The sequence below is a fragment of the Chionomys nivalis genome, chromosome 2 (assembly GCF_950005125.1).
Source record: "Chionomys nivalis chromosome 2, mChiNiv1.1, whole genome shotgun sequence".
NCBI classification, from domain to species: domain Eukaryota; kingdom Metazoa; phylum Chordata; class Mammalia; order Rodentia; family Cricetidae; genus Chionomys; species Chionomys nivalis.
This window is the reverse complement of record NC_080087.1, coordinates 114,319,501-114,339,613: the sequence shown is the minus strand read 5'-3', so window position 1 is coordinate 114,339,613 and position 20,113 is coordinate 114,319,501. Positions and strand designations below refer to the sequence as shown.

At 42.7% G+C, this 20,113-nt stretch overlaps 1 protein-coding gene across 1 annotated transcript in view; it reads left to right on the top strand.

Moving 5' to 3' along the window:
- Rhbdd1 (rhomboid domain containing 1) overlaps nucleotides 1–20,113 on the top strand; it is a 124,882-nt gene that overhangs the window by 1,390 nt on the left and 103,379 nt on the right. The window contains exon 2 of the mRNA XM_057763267.1: nucleotides 18,426–18,938. Coding sequence (XP_057619250.1) covers nucleotides 18,506–18,938 — 433 coding nt within the window. The 5' untranslated portion in view covers nucleotides 18,426–18,505. The remainder of the gene's footprint in view (nucleotides 1–18,425; nucleotides 18,939–20,113) is intronic.

The window sequence follows — 20,113 nt, the reverse complement described above, 5'->3', positions numbered from 1 at the left end:
ACTTTTTAGCTGGATATGGTGGCTTACCCCTGTAATTCTAGCGCTCTGGAGGCTGAAGCAGGAGAAATCAGAAGTTGAAAGCCAGCCTGGGATACGTAATGAGGCACTATCCAAAAAATCAAAACACCAGAAAGTTACAGCAGTAGGCACTAATACTAGTATTATTTACGCTGTAGCATTTTAGAAAATGGACTGATAGTAATTGTGACAAGGTAATTTAAAGTGTTTTGGTTTTTTTGTTTCTTCAGCTTAGTTATACCAAAGATTGACCTAGAATTTGGTAAAGGCCAGAACAGAGTTGAAAAGAAACGTAGAGGAGTGGCTAGCACTCCAAAGCCAAAGTTGATGATGTTTCTAGCCTTATCTTTTGTCCTCAGTGTCATACAGCTCCATCGTAGCAAAGAAGGCCTTGTGTCTGTTTTTATTTGAAGACTCACAGTTAAGTTAGACAGGCTTTCAACCTGCTGATAGTCTTCAAGTTGCTACATGTAGCATTTTCTAAGAATTATTCCTTTCTCCAAGAGTCCACCTAGGGGAAGAAAGAATCATTCAGGATTTGAAGCAGCTGCCCTAGAGCCTAGACTTTGTCACAGTATTGAAAAGGATTAGCAACTAACTGTGGCCTGTATAACATACAGCTTTGACTAGAGAGCACTGGTGCTCAGTACCTGGGACTCTGCAATACCATAGGGAGTAAATTTTCATGTACATATGCTGCTTGTGATACCAGTTTCTGTCAGTATCAGTTAACCTTACCACCAAAATGATTCAGTCCCATCACGAAACAATTGTTTTTCAAAGGCTCCAAATGTTTTCTTACTCTCTGTATGAGAAAGATGGGTAGCTATGGTTCTGGGTCAGACCAACCCAGCTTGAGTTCTGTGCTCCCCCACCCCCCTCCCCCGTGCATTGATTATGGCCTACAGACAAATTAGCATCTGTCCAGTTTTAATTTCTCCCCCTGTAAAGTGGAAGCCATAGCAGCATCTGAGGTGCCTGCGTTAAATGAGACGGTGTGTTAACTCTTATTTGTTACTGCACCATGTTAGACAGTGTCTCTTGTTGGAAGGGGAAGAAGTGTTTGTCAATTTCATGCTGACTGCCCTGTTTATTTCCTAATCATCCTTTCCACACAAGGTCATTTTATCACCCGGCCACTGCTTTTTTTTAAGTGACGAAGCTGCTGAAGTGAGAGTCAAGCCTGGATGATATTGTAAGAGAAAGCCAACACTCTGAGAAAGTTACAGCTCAGCTTGGTAGAAAGCCATTAGTTATGTCATCGGCAGTGATTTCTAGACATTGTTTTCATAATTTCCAGAAGATTAGAGTTAATTAACATCAAAATGTCTTTGATTATCTTATACCTGATTTCTTTGGGTACAGATTTCTCTATCATATGATGCTTCTTATGTGATAGACAATGATACCTCTGCAGATAAATGCATAAAAATGTTATTGGCCCTGAAATAATCAATATTTTTCAATATATATATATTTTACCTAGAACACTGGTGTGTTCTACTTTTTTTAAAAAAGTCGAAGTCCTTATATTTCATGTTTTTACATAGCTATAAATGTATGAACATGAAATATACTTAGAAAAATTCATAGTGGGCCATACTTTTGTTTACTTTGTAGTATGAGGCTAAGGAGCAAATATAAGAATAAATAATCTATACACTTATACGTGTACTACATTAAAATTATTGTAAAAAGTCATTAAAAGTTTGAAATTGCTTTTTAAAAGATCTCCTTTGATGGAGCCTTTATTCTACCTAAACAGTGATTTTCAGATTTTTTTGTTTATTTTCTTTTAACTTGGAGCCTCTTAAGTAGAAATTTACATGGAAAGTTTAAATATCAAGACTCATGATTTCTGTGGGGTTGAAAGACACAGACTCCTGATGCAGAATGTGTCTAGAGAATGGGATTCTGGGAATCTGTGTATGAGTCACTGTCAGTGACATAGCTCCAAGGGGACTCTATTCCTAAAACTGTGACGTTAGAATCCTTAGACATGTTGCTAGATTTGTCACCAGGGCAAGCAGATGTCTGGGTTCTCATACAGAGACATGGGTGATGATTTAAAAACAAAGTAGCAAAAGCAACAACAAAGACCTGAACAAATACAGTCTTCAATCTGTATTTTTACAGAAATAGGATTCCATGCAGAAAAACAAACAACAACAAACCCCACAGCTTTTTAAAAATCCCTCTTACACTGTGATAGCTGTATCTGTATTAAAACCTGCTTAGTATTTTAACTGTTATTTAGTATCACAAGTGACTGGGGAAGAGAAACAATGAGTCAAAAGAAAGTATATAGTGTTGCTTGTGTATACAAGCCATAGTGTTTTTGCTGTATGACAGTGTCTGCTTTTCATTCATATGGTAAAGTAGTTTTTGCTTTGGTTTGGTTTTGTTTTACTTAATTTTTACTTAATAATGGCTCCCCATAAAAATAATTTCAAATCTAACCATTTGTGAGCTTGTTACTAGTAGTGGTGGTATTGTCATTTTCACACATTGAGAGGGGTTTCCTGGTGACAGCTGGAGCGTGGGGGAGGGAGTCACTTTCAGTCAACCAGCTGCTCCTTGCAGCATCATGGTGGTGATATTTCAAAGCTGGTGGCTAATTCTGGCTGTATTGGGAAAAGAAAATGTGTCATATTTCTAGGATGCAGTAGATAGCGTGCGGGAGCCCTTTGGGATCCAGATGATAGCCAGCTGACAGCGTGTGCATTCAGGCTTGCATGTCAGTGTTATTTACCATCTAGTTTCTTGGACATTGTTACATGTACATCATAATTACAAAGCAATAAAGTCCAGTTCCATGGGGAGAAAGTCTCATTACTTTATGGACAGGAAGGGAAAATGAAAACCGAACTACAGTGGTGTACTACATGCTTTTATGTGGTGTGCTATTTCATCTGTCTTCACCGTGGCTTTAGGAAGTCAGAGGGATTTTCTTTATCCAGCAGCTGAAAAGCCAGGAAGTTCAGCAGAACTGAGGTCGTGGTGTGTCCTATCGAAGGTCACACACCATATTTGACCCCTTTTGACTTTAACTTCAGGGATGTTACACCATGAGCTGTTTCCTCGGGGTGCTAAATGACGTATATTTTTATTCCAGAGTCACACAGTATTAGGATAGCAATGAATGAAATTTATATATGTATTACAGTGACTTCGGATTTATAAATAACATGTAATGAGTGTGTGTTGCAGCCATGCGTAATTCTTGATTTTCTTTTCCTTGTACAAGAAACACTGAAACCATGATACCTTTCTTTCAGAAACTTTGTAAATTTTGTGCATTGTGATGAATGAGTTGTGCTTCAAAATTTGAGCTACTATAGAAAGACAATATACTGGCACCTCGTCTCTTCCCTTTTAACCAGTATCCTTTTCTTCCTGTCAAGGTGTGCTAATTTTGTATTCATCAGAGGCTTCTAAATTTCCATCCTGAAAAGTCCTTTAGTTTATGTGAGATGGTTTTACTACTGTTTCGTGGAATTTTGGAAGTCATTTCATCCTCTTCCTCATGGCTTAAGGACAATGTTTCTGCTAGTGTAAACCGCAAAGCTTGTTTTGCTATTTCCTCTGTGTGCATGCACACGTATGTGCAGTTTTGAAGTAGTTCATCCTATGCTAATGCTGCTGTTGATGGCATTGCCTTTCTAGGCTGTGACTTCGTGAGAGGACTAGCTTGTTAAATAAAAGGAGTGTAGACTGATCCAATCATGTTCTTCATGGGGTTTCAGACATATACCCTGCCTGTTCCAGGCTCATGATTATTGAAATGTATCTGTTTATGCACTGGGTGAAGTGAGAATTGAATGAATGAGTTTCTGGGAAGTGCTTAGAACCCTTTCTGCAGGCCATGAGACTGGAGAGATTGAATGCTTGCTTAGTTTTGCTTCTTTTCTTTTTTTTTTTTCCTTTTCCTTTTAAGATTTATGTATTATGTTTACAGTGTTTTGACTGCATGTATGTCTGCATACCAAAAGAGGGCACCAGATCTCATTATAGCTGGTTATGAGCCCCCAGTTGTTTGCTTGGAATTGAACTCAGGACCTCTGGAAGAGCAACCAGTACTTCTAACCTCTGAGGCATCTCTCCAGCCTGTTTTTTTTTTTCTTTGTAGTAGATGAGTGCAGATGTTTGCCTGAAGTTCTAGAGACCTTTTTATCCAGTGGCGCTTCATTTGTGTACTCTGGACTTAATTTCCATGAAGAGCAGAGGCACAGAAATGCAGTGTAATTACTTCTAATTCATTCTTTTAAAAACACCAGTTTGGTATAACTAGATGACACAACTGAGACCCTCTGGTTTTCCTTTGAGACTACAGTCCTCGCCTAGTGCTCAATCGAGCATGCACATTGACGAGGACTTCCTGGAGAAGTTGCTCTTGCCTCCTTGAACCTGTGCTCCCTTAGGAACAGCAGGCCCCCAGTGGACTGTTGAGATAAGCCTGTGTGACTTCCATGTTCTGGGTCTCTTATGGGCTAGAGCCTTTGTTAGTCTAAAGGAGATGGTAGTGCTTGAAATAAACTCACACCTGCTTGTGAACACTTTTGTAAATAGGTCGTTTTGTGATAGACATCTTGGATTGCACACAGAAGAAGCAACCCTATCTGATGTGATCCAAGCAATTTAATTAAAGACAAGACTGATTGGAAACTATGTGGGTGAGCCCAGATTGAACAGAAAATCCTGACTGCTGTACCTCAGTAAAGACCAGTGATAAGGAGAGTTCTCTGGGTTTGTGTACTTGTGGCCGTGTCCTTCAAGTGACTGCTACCCTAGTCCCAATACCATCAGCTAGTCTACCATTTCCAGGACGAAGCTGTTACTCCAGGTATCTTACTCTTACCCTTGATTGAGAGTCCCTCTTTTCTCCCAAGATCACAAATGGGGTGGGCTATAGATTCTTGTTAGAGGAAGAATGAAGTATTCATGCTAGCTAGGCAGAAGTCCCCAACCTGTCCCAATCACCAAGTCATTTGCAGATGTCCCGTGTACTTTGTGGGAATGCACCCAGTCTTTGAAGTGTAAGTGCTTTTCCCACTTGACTTGTTTTCGCGCAGAGTGGATTCAGTTCCATAAATTATTCAGAAAGCGTTCATGCACGGATGAAATGAGGGGCGGCAGTGGCAGGCAGAGCTTTCTCACTGACTCACAATAGACAGAGAAATCCGATGTAGAACAAAGATGAGATTGGAAGTCCTTAAATTCTGTTGAAGGGTGTGATCATGGCATACTTGTGCTGTGGTCCCCACATGCACCCTGGTTTCAAACCTCCAGTGGCAGGACTGTCAATTGGGAAACTTTAATGAGCTCTCATTACACGAAAACTTGTGGTCTGAGCGAGGAGGAACTGGCTTATGATTGATACTGGAAATCATGAATGTTGACGGGGCAGGAGTGGAGTTGGCCTGAAGTCACCTAGAGCTGTGGAACAAAATTGAGGATTATATGCAAAATCTAGTAGCTTCAATTTTTCAGTCACTTTTTATGTGTAAATATAGTCTGATCACTAGTGTTGAGCCAAAAGCACTTTTTAAAAGGGGAAAAGAAAAATTTTGTCAGCTGACATCTTGAGATTTTTTTTTTTCTTTTACTCGCCATCAATGAAGGGTCATTAAATTCTCACAGTGTCAGATAATCTTGACAAAAAGTGGCTTGAGATTTGAGTATATAGTTTCTTTTAATTAAGAGTAATTTATGGGGCCATTGACATGGCCCAGTGGATAACAGTGTTTGCCATGTAAGCTTGATGACCTGAGTTCAATCCGAGGGGCCCATGTGCAGGTAGGAGGAGTGAAAACCAGTTCCACAAAGTTGTCCTCTAATGTACATGCCCAACGCCTCCATGCGCGTGCACAACAATAGAAAATAATGATAATCCTTCTTTTAGGATTCTTTCATATACTGTACTGCTAAAAGGCATGTGTGTGATCCAGTCACATAATACATCGTAAATATGGGGGATAGAATTCCTAGAAAGTGTTAGTCACCATCTTATAGAAACACTAAGAAGTATTTCCAACTGTTTTTCTTCAGATCTATTTTAATTCATTTGTGCGCACAAACCACTATCACTTCCCAACTTTTGGTTTTATGGTGTGTGTGTTCAGAAATCTCAGTTGGTCTTTATAAAATCAAACGAGCCTGTGTTATCCTGGGGGAAAACTGACACTTTTCTGCAGGTCAGTTGGTCAGTGTATTGTGTAGTTAGCCCTTACCACACCGCCCTATACTATGGGCATTAATAGTGCTCACCTTAGATATAATTTTGTCAGAAAGGATGGGTATGTTCCTTTTCCCCAAGCCACCCTGTTGATGCCCCCACTCCCTGACAACTTTTATGTTTTGAAACCGTTAAAGGTGTTGCTTATCTATCATCATACTCCTGTTTCCTCGCCTGTGCCAGCCGCTCTGTAGGGTAGCAGTACGCCCCGGGAAGCCTTTTGTCCTTCATGTCTCCCAGAAGCCTGACAGCCTTTCATGTGGAATTTAGCAAGCTTGCTTTTCATCAAACAAAGCTGAATGTTGCTTTCTAGGTGAAAAAAATAATTAAATGCTTTTAAAGATGTATTTGATTAACAGGAAGCTGATCTGTATAAATTAATTATAAGTAATGATGTCATAGCCCTGTCTTTTGTTATTAAGCAGGTAACTGACCAGGAGTTTAGAAGCTTATTGTAGCTGACGGTTGGCAGTTTGACCTTGTGTGCTGTCTGGAAGGGAAACGTGCATGATGAATGTAAATGCAGTTTGTTCTTTGGCCTGCGTGCATGGTCAGAGCATCTGATCCCAGGGTCTTGTATTCATTCCTTCATTACTTCTCTGATGAAATTGCTGGCCTAGCGTATAGTCCCAAACTGGGCATTATACTTATATCCCCCACTAAAAGCATTTGACCAAACACGTTTGCCTGTGTCCTTGAAGAATCAAGGCGTGAAACCTGGGCACATTTGGGATATATGGTCCAGTAAACAATTACCAAAATGAAAGGTCTCTGGTTTTTAAAGTCTGTGTGGAGGAACCTAAGACAGCTTTTGATGGAGGGACATAGGAGCACACTTGATAAGTGGAGAGTTTTTTTTTCCATATTGTAATTTGGCAAAGTAAGCCAAGAGTACTTAAGAATGATTAGGTGATGGGAACCTTTGGTGAGTTCTGTTAAAGATGGGAATGTAAGAATCATAGGCTGGATATGACCATCTAACAGCTGTTCCCAGGCATAGCCACCCCACTCTCCCCCATGCTAACTGTACTGTCAGCCCTGCTAGATGAGGACACAGCAGTCCTAAAAATCACGAAGCTATGCCAAATCACTCCAAGGACTAAGGAGCCTGGAGCAAGATACTGTCAAGAGAACAAGATGGCAACCATATTCAGTGGCAGCATGTTTTACATGCACTAAATGTAAGTCATGCGTGAGTGTGGCACAAAGTGTGGCACTCTCTGTTCAGAAAGCCTCGGGCCTTGCTTCCGAAGGTGCTGCAGCGTGTAACGTACCATCCAGTGGTGAGACGATGGGATCTAGAAATGAGTGAGGCAGCGGCGGGTGCTGAGGAGCGTGTCCACTCTGTGCCGCTGGCCTTAGCTGGGGCAGTTGTCTGCAGACATCCTATGTGGATTTCTATTCCGATGCTTCTCTAAGTATTGGGTGAGTTGAACACATTTGCTTATTCCAATAGACATGCTTTAGCAGAAGCCAAGAGACTGTTTGCTCATCCTACTTCCTTTCCTGGAAACCCATGTTCTCAGGGTTGATAGTACAAGTTCACTGGCTGATCTACCTTTAAAACCCCCTTTCTCCTTTTACCTACTTGGTTTTCCCATCAAAGCTTGACTCAAGCAAGGAAACGGCCTTAAGTTTTCTGAGTTGAATTTGACTTAGCATACTCTACATTGGTAAGTTTGTATATTCTTGGCACCTTGCTGAAAAGCATGTGGACTAGATGACATAAGATACAAGCTTGTGGCCAAGGACAACACTAAACCCAGATGGCTGAGACCCTCAGCAGGAGAAAGATACCCACTTATCAGGGGAATGTGAACTGCCTCTGGCTCTGTTGAGATTTTGCAGGAGGAACACACAGGCTGAGTGGTCCTGTACACCTGTACAGAGATGGTCCCTTGGGCAGTCCCCAAGCCAGAGACCCGTGAGAGTTACAACTAACAGCTTATTCACAAACTGGACCGTGGTCTCATTTAACGAAGAGACATTTAAGTAGGTTATTTGGGCTAAATCCAGGCTTGTTCACAACATGAGTACTGATTGATAGACTCTCCTTCATTGCTGGCCAGGTCAGTCTTACTTTGGAAGAGAATGCCTAACTGAGGATTAACTAGCTCTGCATGTCTGTGTAGAATTGGCCAGTGGTCCTCCTTATTTTTGATGTATATTTTTAGAATAACTAGACAGCAGAGTAGAAATATATATTTCTTTTACAATCATTTAAAGCAATAGATGCTAGACTCGGATTTTCAGGACTCTGGGCTGCAAAGCAGCCCGATGTTTCAGCTCAAGAAATAGATCATTCCAGAACCGCAAAGGTGAGGGCTGAACTGAACTGAGCAGATGTAGGGCAGTTGGTACAAACAGAGTGGGATTACTGTGCCTGTGTGACTGAACGTGGGGGCACTGTGCCTGTGTGACCGAGCGTGGGGGTACTGTGGTCTGTGTGACCGAGCGTGGGGGTACTGTGGTCTGTGTGACCGAGCGTGGGGGTAATGTTGCCTGTGTGACTGAATGTGGGGGTACTGTGCCTGTGTGACCGAGCGTGGGGGTACTGTGGCCTGTGTGACCGAGCGTGGGGGTACTGTGGCCTGTGTGACCGAGCGTGGGGGTACTGTGCCTGTGTGACCGAGCGTGGGGGTACTGTGCCTGTGTGACCGAGCGTGGGGGTACTGTGCCTGTGTGACCGAGCGTGGGGGTACTGTGCCTGTGTGACTGAGCGTGGGGGCACTGTGGCTGTGTGACCTGTCATATCATTGACTTGTTGCTTTCAAAGTCCATGTCACCTTGTGTGTGACTCCTCTCATTGCTTTGGTGAAACACTGGAGGAGAACCACTAAAGGAAGGAAGGGTGTATTTCGGCTCGCGCTTCCAGGGCTTACCATGGCGTCAGAGCTTGAGGCAGCTGGTCTGCTCTCTCGGATGCCAGCGCCGTTCATGTAGCTCTTTTACTCTCGACTTCTCGTCATCAGTAGAGTAGGAAAGTTTGGGTTTTGATTTGGGAGTGGGGACAGCTTGTTTTCCTGCTTTATTTTTATATATTTAGGCCATTGTTTCTCCCTCTTTAGTGATGAGATCAGGACAGAGTTCAGAGTTTAACCTTTCCTTCCTTCCTTCCTTCCTTCCTTCCTTCCTTCCTTCCTTCCTTCCTTCCTTCCTTCCTTCCTTCCTTCCTTCCTTCTTCCCCCGAGACAGGGTTTCTCCATAGCTTTGGGAGGAGGTTAACTTTTCTGCTCCACCGTCTTGTTTGTGTGCAGCTGACCTCACCTTCCACAAACACTCTCACTCAGTGTTAACACTGCGTCTTGGTTTTGTGAACAGAAACTCCCTCATCATCAAGTCTCTACTCCCGATTGTGTTTATTATCATGGACATGGATTTTAAGGCTCTAAATAGAGGACCAGTTAATTTGAAACAGTCGAGCCATAAACATTTCTCATAGCTACCACCTCCCCTTTGCTTCAGCAATTCTGTGTTTATACAGATAAGGCTGCTTGCATGCCAGTGGGCTCCAAAACTCCTGACTCCAGAAAACCCCATCTGTAGTTATTGGGTGTCGATCATGTGGGAAGTGATCAGGCCACATGGGTGTGAGGCATGAGTGGGAGCCATGCCTTTTAAAAAGCCCAAGAGATCCCCCTGGCCTGGTTCTTCCCACATCTAAGGCTCTCATCACAGTGACATCAGTCTGCTGCTCTGACCTCTGCTTTCTGGCTTCTGAAACTCTGAGGACTGAACGTTCACAGATCTCATTAAGTTTGAATTAAATGTCATGGTATATGTTATAAATAAATGTTGCTTCAGGATTAAACAAAATTGGTTTCTTTCAGCGCTGTTAAGGAGTTGCTTCAGGCTTTATTTATTTCCTCCAAGAAGCGTTCATATGGAAGAGAAATAGTAGTCAGACTTTCTGTTTGTTTTGTTTTCACTGTGTAGCCCTGGCTGTCCTAGAACTCACTCTGTAGACCAGGTTAGCCTCAAATGCACAGAGATCCACCTGCCTCTGCCTCCCAAGTGCTGGGATGACAGGCATGCACCGATGCCTGTAGTAAGTGTTTCTCATTTTATGACTTAAGTCAGAAGACCCTGGGGCTGTATAGCCAGACATTGAACCATTTCCCTGTCTACTCTGCCATCACAGCGCCAACAGATTTTTATTTCATCTGAGCCTCCTGTTACCCCCTGTACAGTGCAGGTTGGGGATCTTGGCTTTCATGAGTGATGTGCAGGTGGGTTCACTGGGGCCTCCCAAACACATCAACAATGGAAGTCATTGTTACTATTGAGAGACACAAGCAGCCTAGGGGCTCCATTCCTACACAGCAAAGTCTACCCAAAAGCTGGGTGTGGTGCCTAATAGTTCAGTTTTGGGTATTGTCCCTTAGGTCATTCTTATCTGTATAAGGAAAATAGAATTTGTGTTTCAGTTTCACACCATGACTGCTGGAAAGGCATTCACTGGGTCAGGCTTTTGGGTTTGAAATTAGGAACATGCACTGTAAGCTGTATCATGTCCAAGTGGCTGTCCATCTGCAGAGATGGCCTCGTGTAAAAGCTCCTTGGACAGAGAAAGTTGAGACCCGGCATTTCACCACCCTTAAGTGTCTCGGGCAGAGAAGCGCCTCTGGGCTGTTTCTGGGATAAATGCTGGGGGTGGGGGGTGCACCAACATAGGCAATTTTCTGCATGAGTGCTGGGCAGACCACCTAGTATATAAAACAAAGAATGCCTTCATAAGATTTTAAGAACAAAGTGAAATAAAACAAGTTACATGTGTCCACTATTAAACTAAATGTGTAACTATCAGTCATTATTAAAAAGTGTATAGATTATCAGAAGACTTTAGTTCCGAGGCTGAGCCTAAGTGGGTCAATGATGATGATAACGATGTGTTATCTTCGGGTACCTAGAGTTCTTATGTTTCAGGTATAGTTAGTCATCAGTCAGTTCTAGAAGGGAAGTCTTGTTATTTAGGGCCAGCTTCAAAGGTGAGGGCTTCAGGCATAAGTTAAGAGTTTACTCAAGAGCATGTGTGGTGGTACATACCTTTAATCTCTGTACTTTTGAGGCAGAGATGGACAAATCTCTTATGTCTGAGGCCAGCCTGGCCTTCAAATAGGGTTCCAGCACAGCCAGGGCTGCTACACAGAGAACCCTTGTCTCAGTAAACCACAAATAAATAAATAAATAAACAAACAAGCAAAAAAAAAATGAAAAAGGGAAAAAAAAAGAAAAGAAAGAAAAAGGATTTACTCAGGATCTTACCGCCTCAAGGCATTTAAGTCATTTAAGTCAGGATTTAAACCAGGGCTTGTTGACCCCCAAAGTCCATCCTGTTAACGATGACATGCTTTATGATTTTTTGCAAGGTCAGAAAGGTATTTGATGGTTCACAGGGGGAGGTGTTGTGATGAAATTGGATTTTAAGCATATTGAGTCAGGCATTTTGTAAGCAGGTTAGGGAGAATGTGCTGAAGACCCGGCGTTTGTGGGTTGTGTCAGCACGTTAACACATGGCTAGTAAGGGCTGCTCACTTGTCTGAGATCTTGAGTCCTCACTCCTCCAAGGTATCGTGTTTTACCAATGTGTGCCTTCCATGGGATTGGTATTAAGGCAAACTATTATAAAAGAGAGTCGGACTTCATCCGTTAAGGGGCGAGGAGTTTTTGTACTTGTGAAGATGGTGACTGAGCAAAGATAGAGGAGGAGCCACATGTCTTAGAAGCTAGGTCTTCTCACTTATGACGGGAAGAGGCAGCCGGGGATAATCAGGCAGACTCCAAGCTGGCATTCCAAACTGAGTGGTCTGAATAACAAAGGCTCTGAGTCAGGAGAACCATTGTCCCAAAGGACCTGCAGACTCCAGACTCAAGAAGAAGACAGTGTTCTTAATCCTACTTTCTCTGGAGCAGAATGCAAGCTGTGGGCCTTTCCACGAGTAGATGATATTGGAATGTAATTATTGAGAGTGTCATGGTATTCATGAAGACGAGACTCCCATTACCTTCTTAATATAATTTGATTCCCATATTCATGTTTTATTCATGAAGTCCATTTTTATTCATTTTATTGTCTTCATCTCTTCATATTTCTCCCTTAAATGGAAAGTAAGAAAACAGAGCCCTCTTCCGATTCCCTTTGATTTTGACATTAGTACAGTTCAGGAAGCCACTTAACGGGTCTTAGAAGGCTAGGAAAAATTGTTGTTTGTGTGCAGCTTGTCATCAGACGATTATGGCGTCTGATGAAGGTTCCACGCCGTCTCCCCCAGGACTCCCTATTTACTAGTCACCTTAGGTAGATGATGCTTTCTGGTAAATTGAACATGGTGTAATGATGTGAAGCTGTACCATCTGCTATTATAGTTAATATTTAAATGTTAAGTCTGGAAAGCATAGTTTGTATGCCATTTTATAAAACTTTTAATATAGCGTTTTGAAATGCATGTATTTATTTGAAAACAGACCTGATTTTGTCTGTAAGGAGTCAGTTAAAAAATTCTTGTTTTTCACTAATAATGCATCTTATACTTCTTTAATTTTCAGAAATATCTTGAATATCCGCATTGTAATTCAGATCTTCTAGGACCTAAGGAAACTACTACTTTTTCAAAAATAAAATTGTGCCAAAATGTTTTATTAGAGGAATAAAATAATTGTGTTATGGTGCTGGGTGGAAACACTCTCCTCCATTGACTTTTCAGTGACACGTGGAAAAAATAGTTTGTATTTGAAGCTTTCTAGGAATGCTTCAGGTCAGCTTATTCTGTCCTAGAGAAAGCACACACGTTGAGACAAGTAAGGGGGGCAAGATGCGCTGTTGTTTCCTGGCCATTCTCATGGTCCTTTGAGTGTGTTAATGCTCTGTTTGTTGCGAATCACTTTGTTATCTGGCTCTTGCAATTAAGAAAGCAGAGATATTTTCATGTTCAGTATGAACATTTTCTCTTTCCATAGCATTTTGCATGGTTTGCAGAAATTAGAATCACCCACCCTCTGTGTTCTTTTGAAAGGACTTTGCGCTGTTTACAGGCTGATGTGTTCGTCTAAGCTGTGCCACGCTGTTGAAGGGCATTCAAGCTTCCTCTCAACATACCATATCACAGGGGAGTTGTGGTGCCAATCTTTGAAGTTCAGCCAGGTGCTTTCTTTGTGATTTCACCTTTCTTTTCGGTGCTTTCTCTCAATCCAAGCTTGTTCAGTGATTTCTCAAGGGTAAGGGGTGAGCTGAACACACTTCTACGCTATAAACACATCTCAGTTCATATGTGTTTTCAGCAATGTGAAGTTAGCATTTTATCACGTCATTAGTCTTACATTAGGGAGATGTTTGTGCATACCATTTCATACTCACTAGGAAAGCTAGAATAAGAAGCATCGGTAAAAAGCAAAGGCTCTTGAGAATATGATGAAGTTGGAGGCCTTGCACTCAAAGAGAGTGTGTACACAATGGTGTATGAGTTTGGAAAACAATTTGTTGGCTGGCCCAGTGACTCTGCTCCTAGGAGTGTGTGTTCATACGGAGACTAGCACACTAGGATCATGGGAGCATTATGCAACATAGGGCCAGGCTACAAACAGTGGCCAAGCCCATCTGCTGAAGAGTAGAGAAACAAGATGTGGTTATACAATGAAATGTTACTTGATCGTAACAAGCATTGGGTGTAATATCAGTGATCTTTGGAAATAAGGAAAAGAAGTCAAATGCTCTGTAGTGAATAATCTCACTTAGGTGAGATGTCCAGAATAGGAATAGGCAGAAATGAGGTGGATCATCAGTAAGACCTAGGGGAAGAGAGGTATTGGGACTGCTAAAAGGTATGGCGTTTCTTTTTGGCATCAAGAAAGTTCTGGAAGACTGATTATGGTTACACAACCTATGAATATACTGAAATCCCTTAGTTGTACATTTCAAGAATGTGATTATTAGGGTATGTAAATTATGTCTCCATTTAAAAAATTCTAAACTTCAGTGTTTGGAAAGTCAGATATTTAGAAAGCTCTCAGCCTGGGCAATAGCAGACCTTTAATAAACTGTTAATCATATTTTCCCTAAGATTTTTTAAAAAGAGTATTTATTAAACTGTGTAAAACTAGTAAATGAAATTTACCAAAGGTCTCAAAGCAGTAATGGTATACCATTGATCTTTCTCAGCTGTGTAACAATAAACAGTTTCTTGGAGAGGGAGCCACACAGTGTAAGATGATTTCAGTGAATTTGTTGCCCTTACAATGATACAGAGACCCCAGTCTTCAGTGCGGCGTTTAATTACTCCCATTAAGACTCTATCATGTCTGTTTCTTTGTGGAATTAATTTGGTTAGTATCACATACCAAATTGGGAATAGAATTTATAGCTGGTATATACTCTTGCAATTTAATGGTCTCAGTTCTTATTGAACATTTAAATCTGAAAATTGAGATATATACTGCCTTGGTAAATGATAATGGTGGAATATTTTCTGCTTTGCAAGTAGAATTGAAAATCCCCGTAATTAGTTTCTTTTCCCTTTCTACTTCCCCCGCCCCCTCCCCAGACACACTGGTTTCTCAAGTTATGAATTCAGTTTCTTTGTTTATTCTAGCCATGTAGTTTTCTCATATTGCATACCTGTTTAATTTTTAATTTCTCATTAAAAGTAAATATGGCTAATCCCCCCATCAATATTCAAGAAATCTTCCATGTCTCTGCCACAATCTTGATACAGTGCTGTCTAGTGTATGTTACCACATAATTAAAATGGTGTTTTGTTTGTCATCGGTGCATCTGAAGTGACTCACAGGTTTATTTCTGTGGAGCTGACACAGTGTTCTGAAAGGCAGGGTAATGTACATCGCATGGTGGGAAGGTTGTTACATCTGGGCGGTGAATAGAGAAGAGCTTGTGGCTGTCCTGGTTTTCTGGTTTTGTATGCTGGTTTTGTAAACCTGGTCAGGAGCCCTCGACTGGGAAAGTCGTAGACTCCAGTAGGGAGTCTCCTGTTACTGTTTTGATGAACCATCATGTTGTCTGGCTGCTTTCCGAGTACTCATGTACTCAAGAACACCTATAAAGTGCTGTTCTTAGCCTTCTGTCTTACTTGGGGTTCCTATTGCTGTGCAAAAACACCATGACCAAAAGCAAGTTGAAGGGGAAAGGGTTTCTTTGACTTACAATTCCACAGTTCCAAAGAAAGCCAGGACAAGAACTCAAACATGGCAGGAACCTGGAGGCACGAGCTAATGCAGAGGCCTTGGAGTGGGTGTTGCTTACTGGTTTGCTTCTTTTGGCTTGCTCATCTAGTATTCTTAAAGAGCTTAGAATCACCAGCCCAAAGGTGGTACCAACCACAATGAACTAGACCCCCGCCGCCCCCATCAATCACTAATTAGGAAAATGCCCTACAGGCTGACCTACAGCCTGATCCTATGGAGGTATGTTTTACAATTGAGGTTCCCTCCTCTCAGATGACTATTCCTTGTATCAAGGGGACATAAAACTATCTGGCAAACCTTCCTCAGATAAACTTCCTACTGCAGCAGACATTGCTTAGTGCAGAAATCTGTTACTGTCCAAAGTGCTGAGAATAAGTAATGCTGGAGTGTTCTGCCTCAACTTGGAGAACTAGAAAACCTGTATTAGTAACTTTTCTATTGCTGTGCTAAAACACTGTGACCAAGGCGACTTCTACAAGGAAGCATTTCATTGGGCTTATGCTTCCAGCAGGTTAGAGTTCACGATGGCAGAGTGAAGTCGTAGTGGCAGGAATAGATGAGAGCTCACACCTCAAACCTCAAAAACAGGAGCCCGAGAACACACTGAAAATGGCATGATTCTTTCGAAACCTCAGAGTCAGCCCACTCTGACACACCAGCAAGGCCATACCACCTTGAGACCAAGTATTCAAACATGTGAGCCTATAGGAACCATTCACATTCAGACCACCACCGTAATGCACCCTCAGAGGCTCGGGGAGCGTCTCGGAAGAGTGGGTGGAAAGATGTAAGGGCTGAGAATGGGGAGGGAGATGTGCTGGACATGACATAGTCATGGCACTTATGAACATGTCCGCTGCAGCCATGGTTGTCTACATAAGGTCTGTACAAGATTGGGGCCGTCAACAGTTCATCATGGATAAAGTAGGGACACATGATGCCACACCCTTCCCCAAAGGATTACAGCAATCAAAGCTTGTATGTGTGTGTTGGGGGTGTGTGTATCACTTTCTTCAGTGGTGTAGCCACAGGTAAGTGGTCCTCGCTCCACTCAGTGGCTTCCTCCCACACTCCAACTAGTAACTCTAAATTCACAAGAAGAAGGCATGAAAGGATGTGGGGAGACTTTTTTGAAGGGTGCCAGTGGGAGAGGAGGGGAGTTGGTGTGAAGATGACTAAAATTCGTTATGTAATATATAGAAGAACAAGAAACTGAGTTCTGTGGACTAATTTCAACATAAATGATATGCCCCTATAGAAATGAAAATACTAGGGCTTTCCCAGAATTCTCTCTTCCCCTAGACTGTCACCTCTGCCCATTTTTTCCTGTGTCTCAACCTGACTCCCCACCTCCTACTTTCTGTTAGTCCTTTCAAACCCCTGATCCTTTGTTATTGGCCTGTCAATACCTCCAAAGTCAATACCTTCTGTATTAGTAATTGTGCTTATCAAACCACTCCAGAACTTAGCGCTCCGTGGTTCAAATTAGGATGGCCTCCTTAGACCCTGCTTTACTTCTGTGTGCATCTCAGGGTTAGCTGGCCAGTGGCCGGGACCATTGGAGGATAAGAGCCTGTGCCGACTAGCCCAGACTCTAGCCCACACAGGAACACACACATGCAATGCGTCTTGGGGCTAGGTTTGGGCCTCATGTCTCATCCGTCCCTCTGCTTTCTGTCATCCAAAGCGTGTCACAATGCCAGCCTCAGTCCGGAGGGTAGAGTGGAAGACCGCAGACTCACAGAACTCTCCCTTGTCACTAACTCCAAGGAATTCCCACGAACACAGCACTGCTGTCTGTCACCACCTTTGGCAGAGCTGTGTACCTGTGTTGTTAGGCTCCCTGTCTGTGCTTACAACATCCTGTGGCCGTGGTTGGTTTTACTTCTTGGTGACAAGTGAGCGTATAAACAAGGACCACATTTTTTCTGTGTAGAATTTGGCACATAGATAATTTTTTTTTTTCGAGACAGGGTCTCTCTGTAGTTTTGGAGCCCCTGTCGTGGAACTAGCTCTTGTAGACCAGGCTGGCCTCAAACTCACAGAGATCCACCTGCCTCTGCCTCCCGAGTGCTGGGATTAAAGGCATGCGCCACCACCGCCCAGCACATAGATAAATTTTTAAAGTTTATGACAAATAAAAAATTGAGGAAGTTGACATCTGGTAGTATGAAAACTGGGTTAGACCATAACATGCTCACAACCCTACTTTTTGGTATTTCGAGTGTTTCTGCTAAAAATAATAGAAGAGATAAAGAGACTTGGCAAGGATTTGAGTTAAATTACTTAATGTTTGCATGCTGTCTTTTCAGGTTGTCAACATTTTCACCTTTTCTATGTGTATGATGTGTGCTTATATCTGTATGATACATATATGGGTAGATGTATGTGATGTGTGTGTATGACTTAGGGTCTGTGAGTGTTGGCACACGTGTGCTATGACATGTGTGAGGGTCAGAAGCAACCTCAGATGTTGATCCTCACTCTAGATAATAGGATTCCAGTTTTCATGTTTACGTGGCAAGCTCTGCACACTGAGCCTTCTCCCTAACCCATGTCTTTTCTATTATTATGACTGTAGGTATACTGTGTGTATTGTGGGTGCGTATACCACAGAGCATATGTGTAGGTTAGATGACAACTTTGTGGAGTTGGTTCTCTCCTTCCACCTTTTGTGTGGGTTCAAGGATCAAGCATAGGTTGCCAGGCTTACTTTTTAATTTAACTAATTAATTAATTAATTAAGAAAGACGCATTACAAGTTCATGGCCATATTCGTCAGCCTGCCTGTCCTTAAGTCCACTGGGATCTGGGATAAAATTTCTAGTTGAGAATGTGAAGTGAAGAAAGAGTTAATAAAAGTAAGTGTCTCTGTTGGGATGAGAAGTAGGCTGTGCTGGTGTGTGCTTAAACCAGTGAGTGACCGAGCGACACACAGTTCTCAGCTGATGGACCTCACATGCAATATGTGTTTCAGGTGCTGTTCTCTGCATTCCTTCCTGAGTTCCTAATCCCCGAGCAGAATTCCCCGTCTGGGCTCCTGATAGATAGCCAGCCATGCAGCGGAGATCAAGAGGAGTCAATGTTGGGCTCCTCATGCTGCTCTCTCAAGTGTTCCATGTTGGGATCAACAACATTCCTCCTGTTACCCTGGCAACCTTGGCTCTCAACGTCTGGCTCTTCCTGAATCCTCTGAAGCCCCTGCACTATTCCTGCATCAGTGTGGAAAAGTGTTACCAGCAAAAAGACTGGCAGCGTTTGCTGCTCTCTCCCCTGCACCATGCAGATGACTGGCATTTGTATTTCAACATGGTGTCCATGCTCTGGAAAGGAATAAAGCTGGAGAGAAGACTGGGAAGCAGATGGTTTGGCTACATCATCACCACCTTCTCCCTACTCACGGGGGTGGTGTATTTGCTCTTGCAGTTTACTCTTGCCGAATTCATGAATGAGCCTGACTTCAGAAGGAACTGTGCTGTCGGCTTCTCAGGTAAGGTGGACAGTGTCTCAGGAAGTGCTTGTGATGGCCGTGAGGGAGGCTGCCTGTTTCCTTTCCTAGTTGATGAGAAGACAGTGTCCGGAGTGGTTCATAATGGCTGGGGCCTGCATCTTGAAGAGCAATCTGGCTAGGGTAGAAGAAGGCACCATTTAGGCCATCTCACTTTATGCTGCATCCCCATTCTGGCACACTTAGACCAGGGCCTGCTAGAAGATGGTTTTATAGTACTGGGCGTGTGCACCTGACTCCCTCACGGTAATGCTATGGAGGGACTCGTGGGTGTCTTTACAGAAGAGTGCTCTTGAAAACTGAGAACACTGTGAAGCAGGTTCAGGGCTCACTGGTTACCAACTGGCTTGAGTCCAGTGAGGCATAATACACTTGTCTTCGCCAGGTAACACGAAGCAAGTGGAATGCTTACATATAGGCAATCAAGGGTTCACTGTGAGCTGGTCCCCGAGTCTCAGAAGGCTTCCCAGTCAGATGAGGTCTTGACTGTGTGTATATCCCACTTGCAGTTGAAGCCTCTAACTTTACCCCAGTACACCCAAGGAATTCCCGAAGGGGAAGCCTAGAAGACAACCTGTGCCACCTTTATCTTAGCATGTTGCCCTTGATATCTTCCACTGATTTTCTTAAGAATCATAAGCGTGGAAGAGGGAGAACTGAGTTGGTCCAGGGTTACTGTGCCTCTCAATAATATCATTAAAATAAATATCAGTCATGATGGGGAGGTGGGTCCGCAGTTAAGAACATATACTGCTCTCGCAGAGGACCCAAGCTTGATTTCCAGCCTTGTTGTCAGGCAGCTCACGGTCCCCTGTGGCACCTGAAGCTCCACTGGAGTACAAGATCCCGCTGCCAGTGTTTTTCCATGAGGCTACAAGAGTATGTGTTACTGGTATTTGTTCCTTGTTCATATCCATACACCAAAAACATAGCTGCTTTAAAGGGACAGTTCCCTGGTATTTGATACCATTGCTGGTGGCTTATTCCCACCTTCTGTGTTCTATACTTGGAAGCCGGTTGAACTTCCATGTTGGGATCCATTAAAGGAATGACTGCCATGCTCGCTGACTGTGTTTCAAAGCAGAAAGTTGGATGTAATAATTAGTAATAGTGTTTAGTTTCTTTGTATTCAGTGATTCTTCCTGAATCGGAATTGT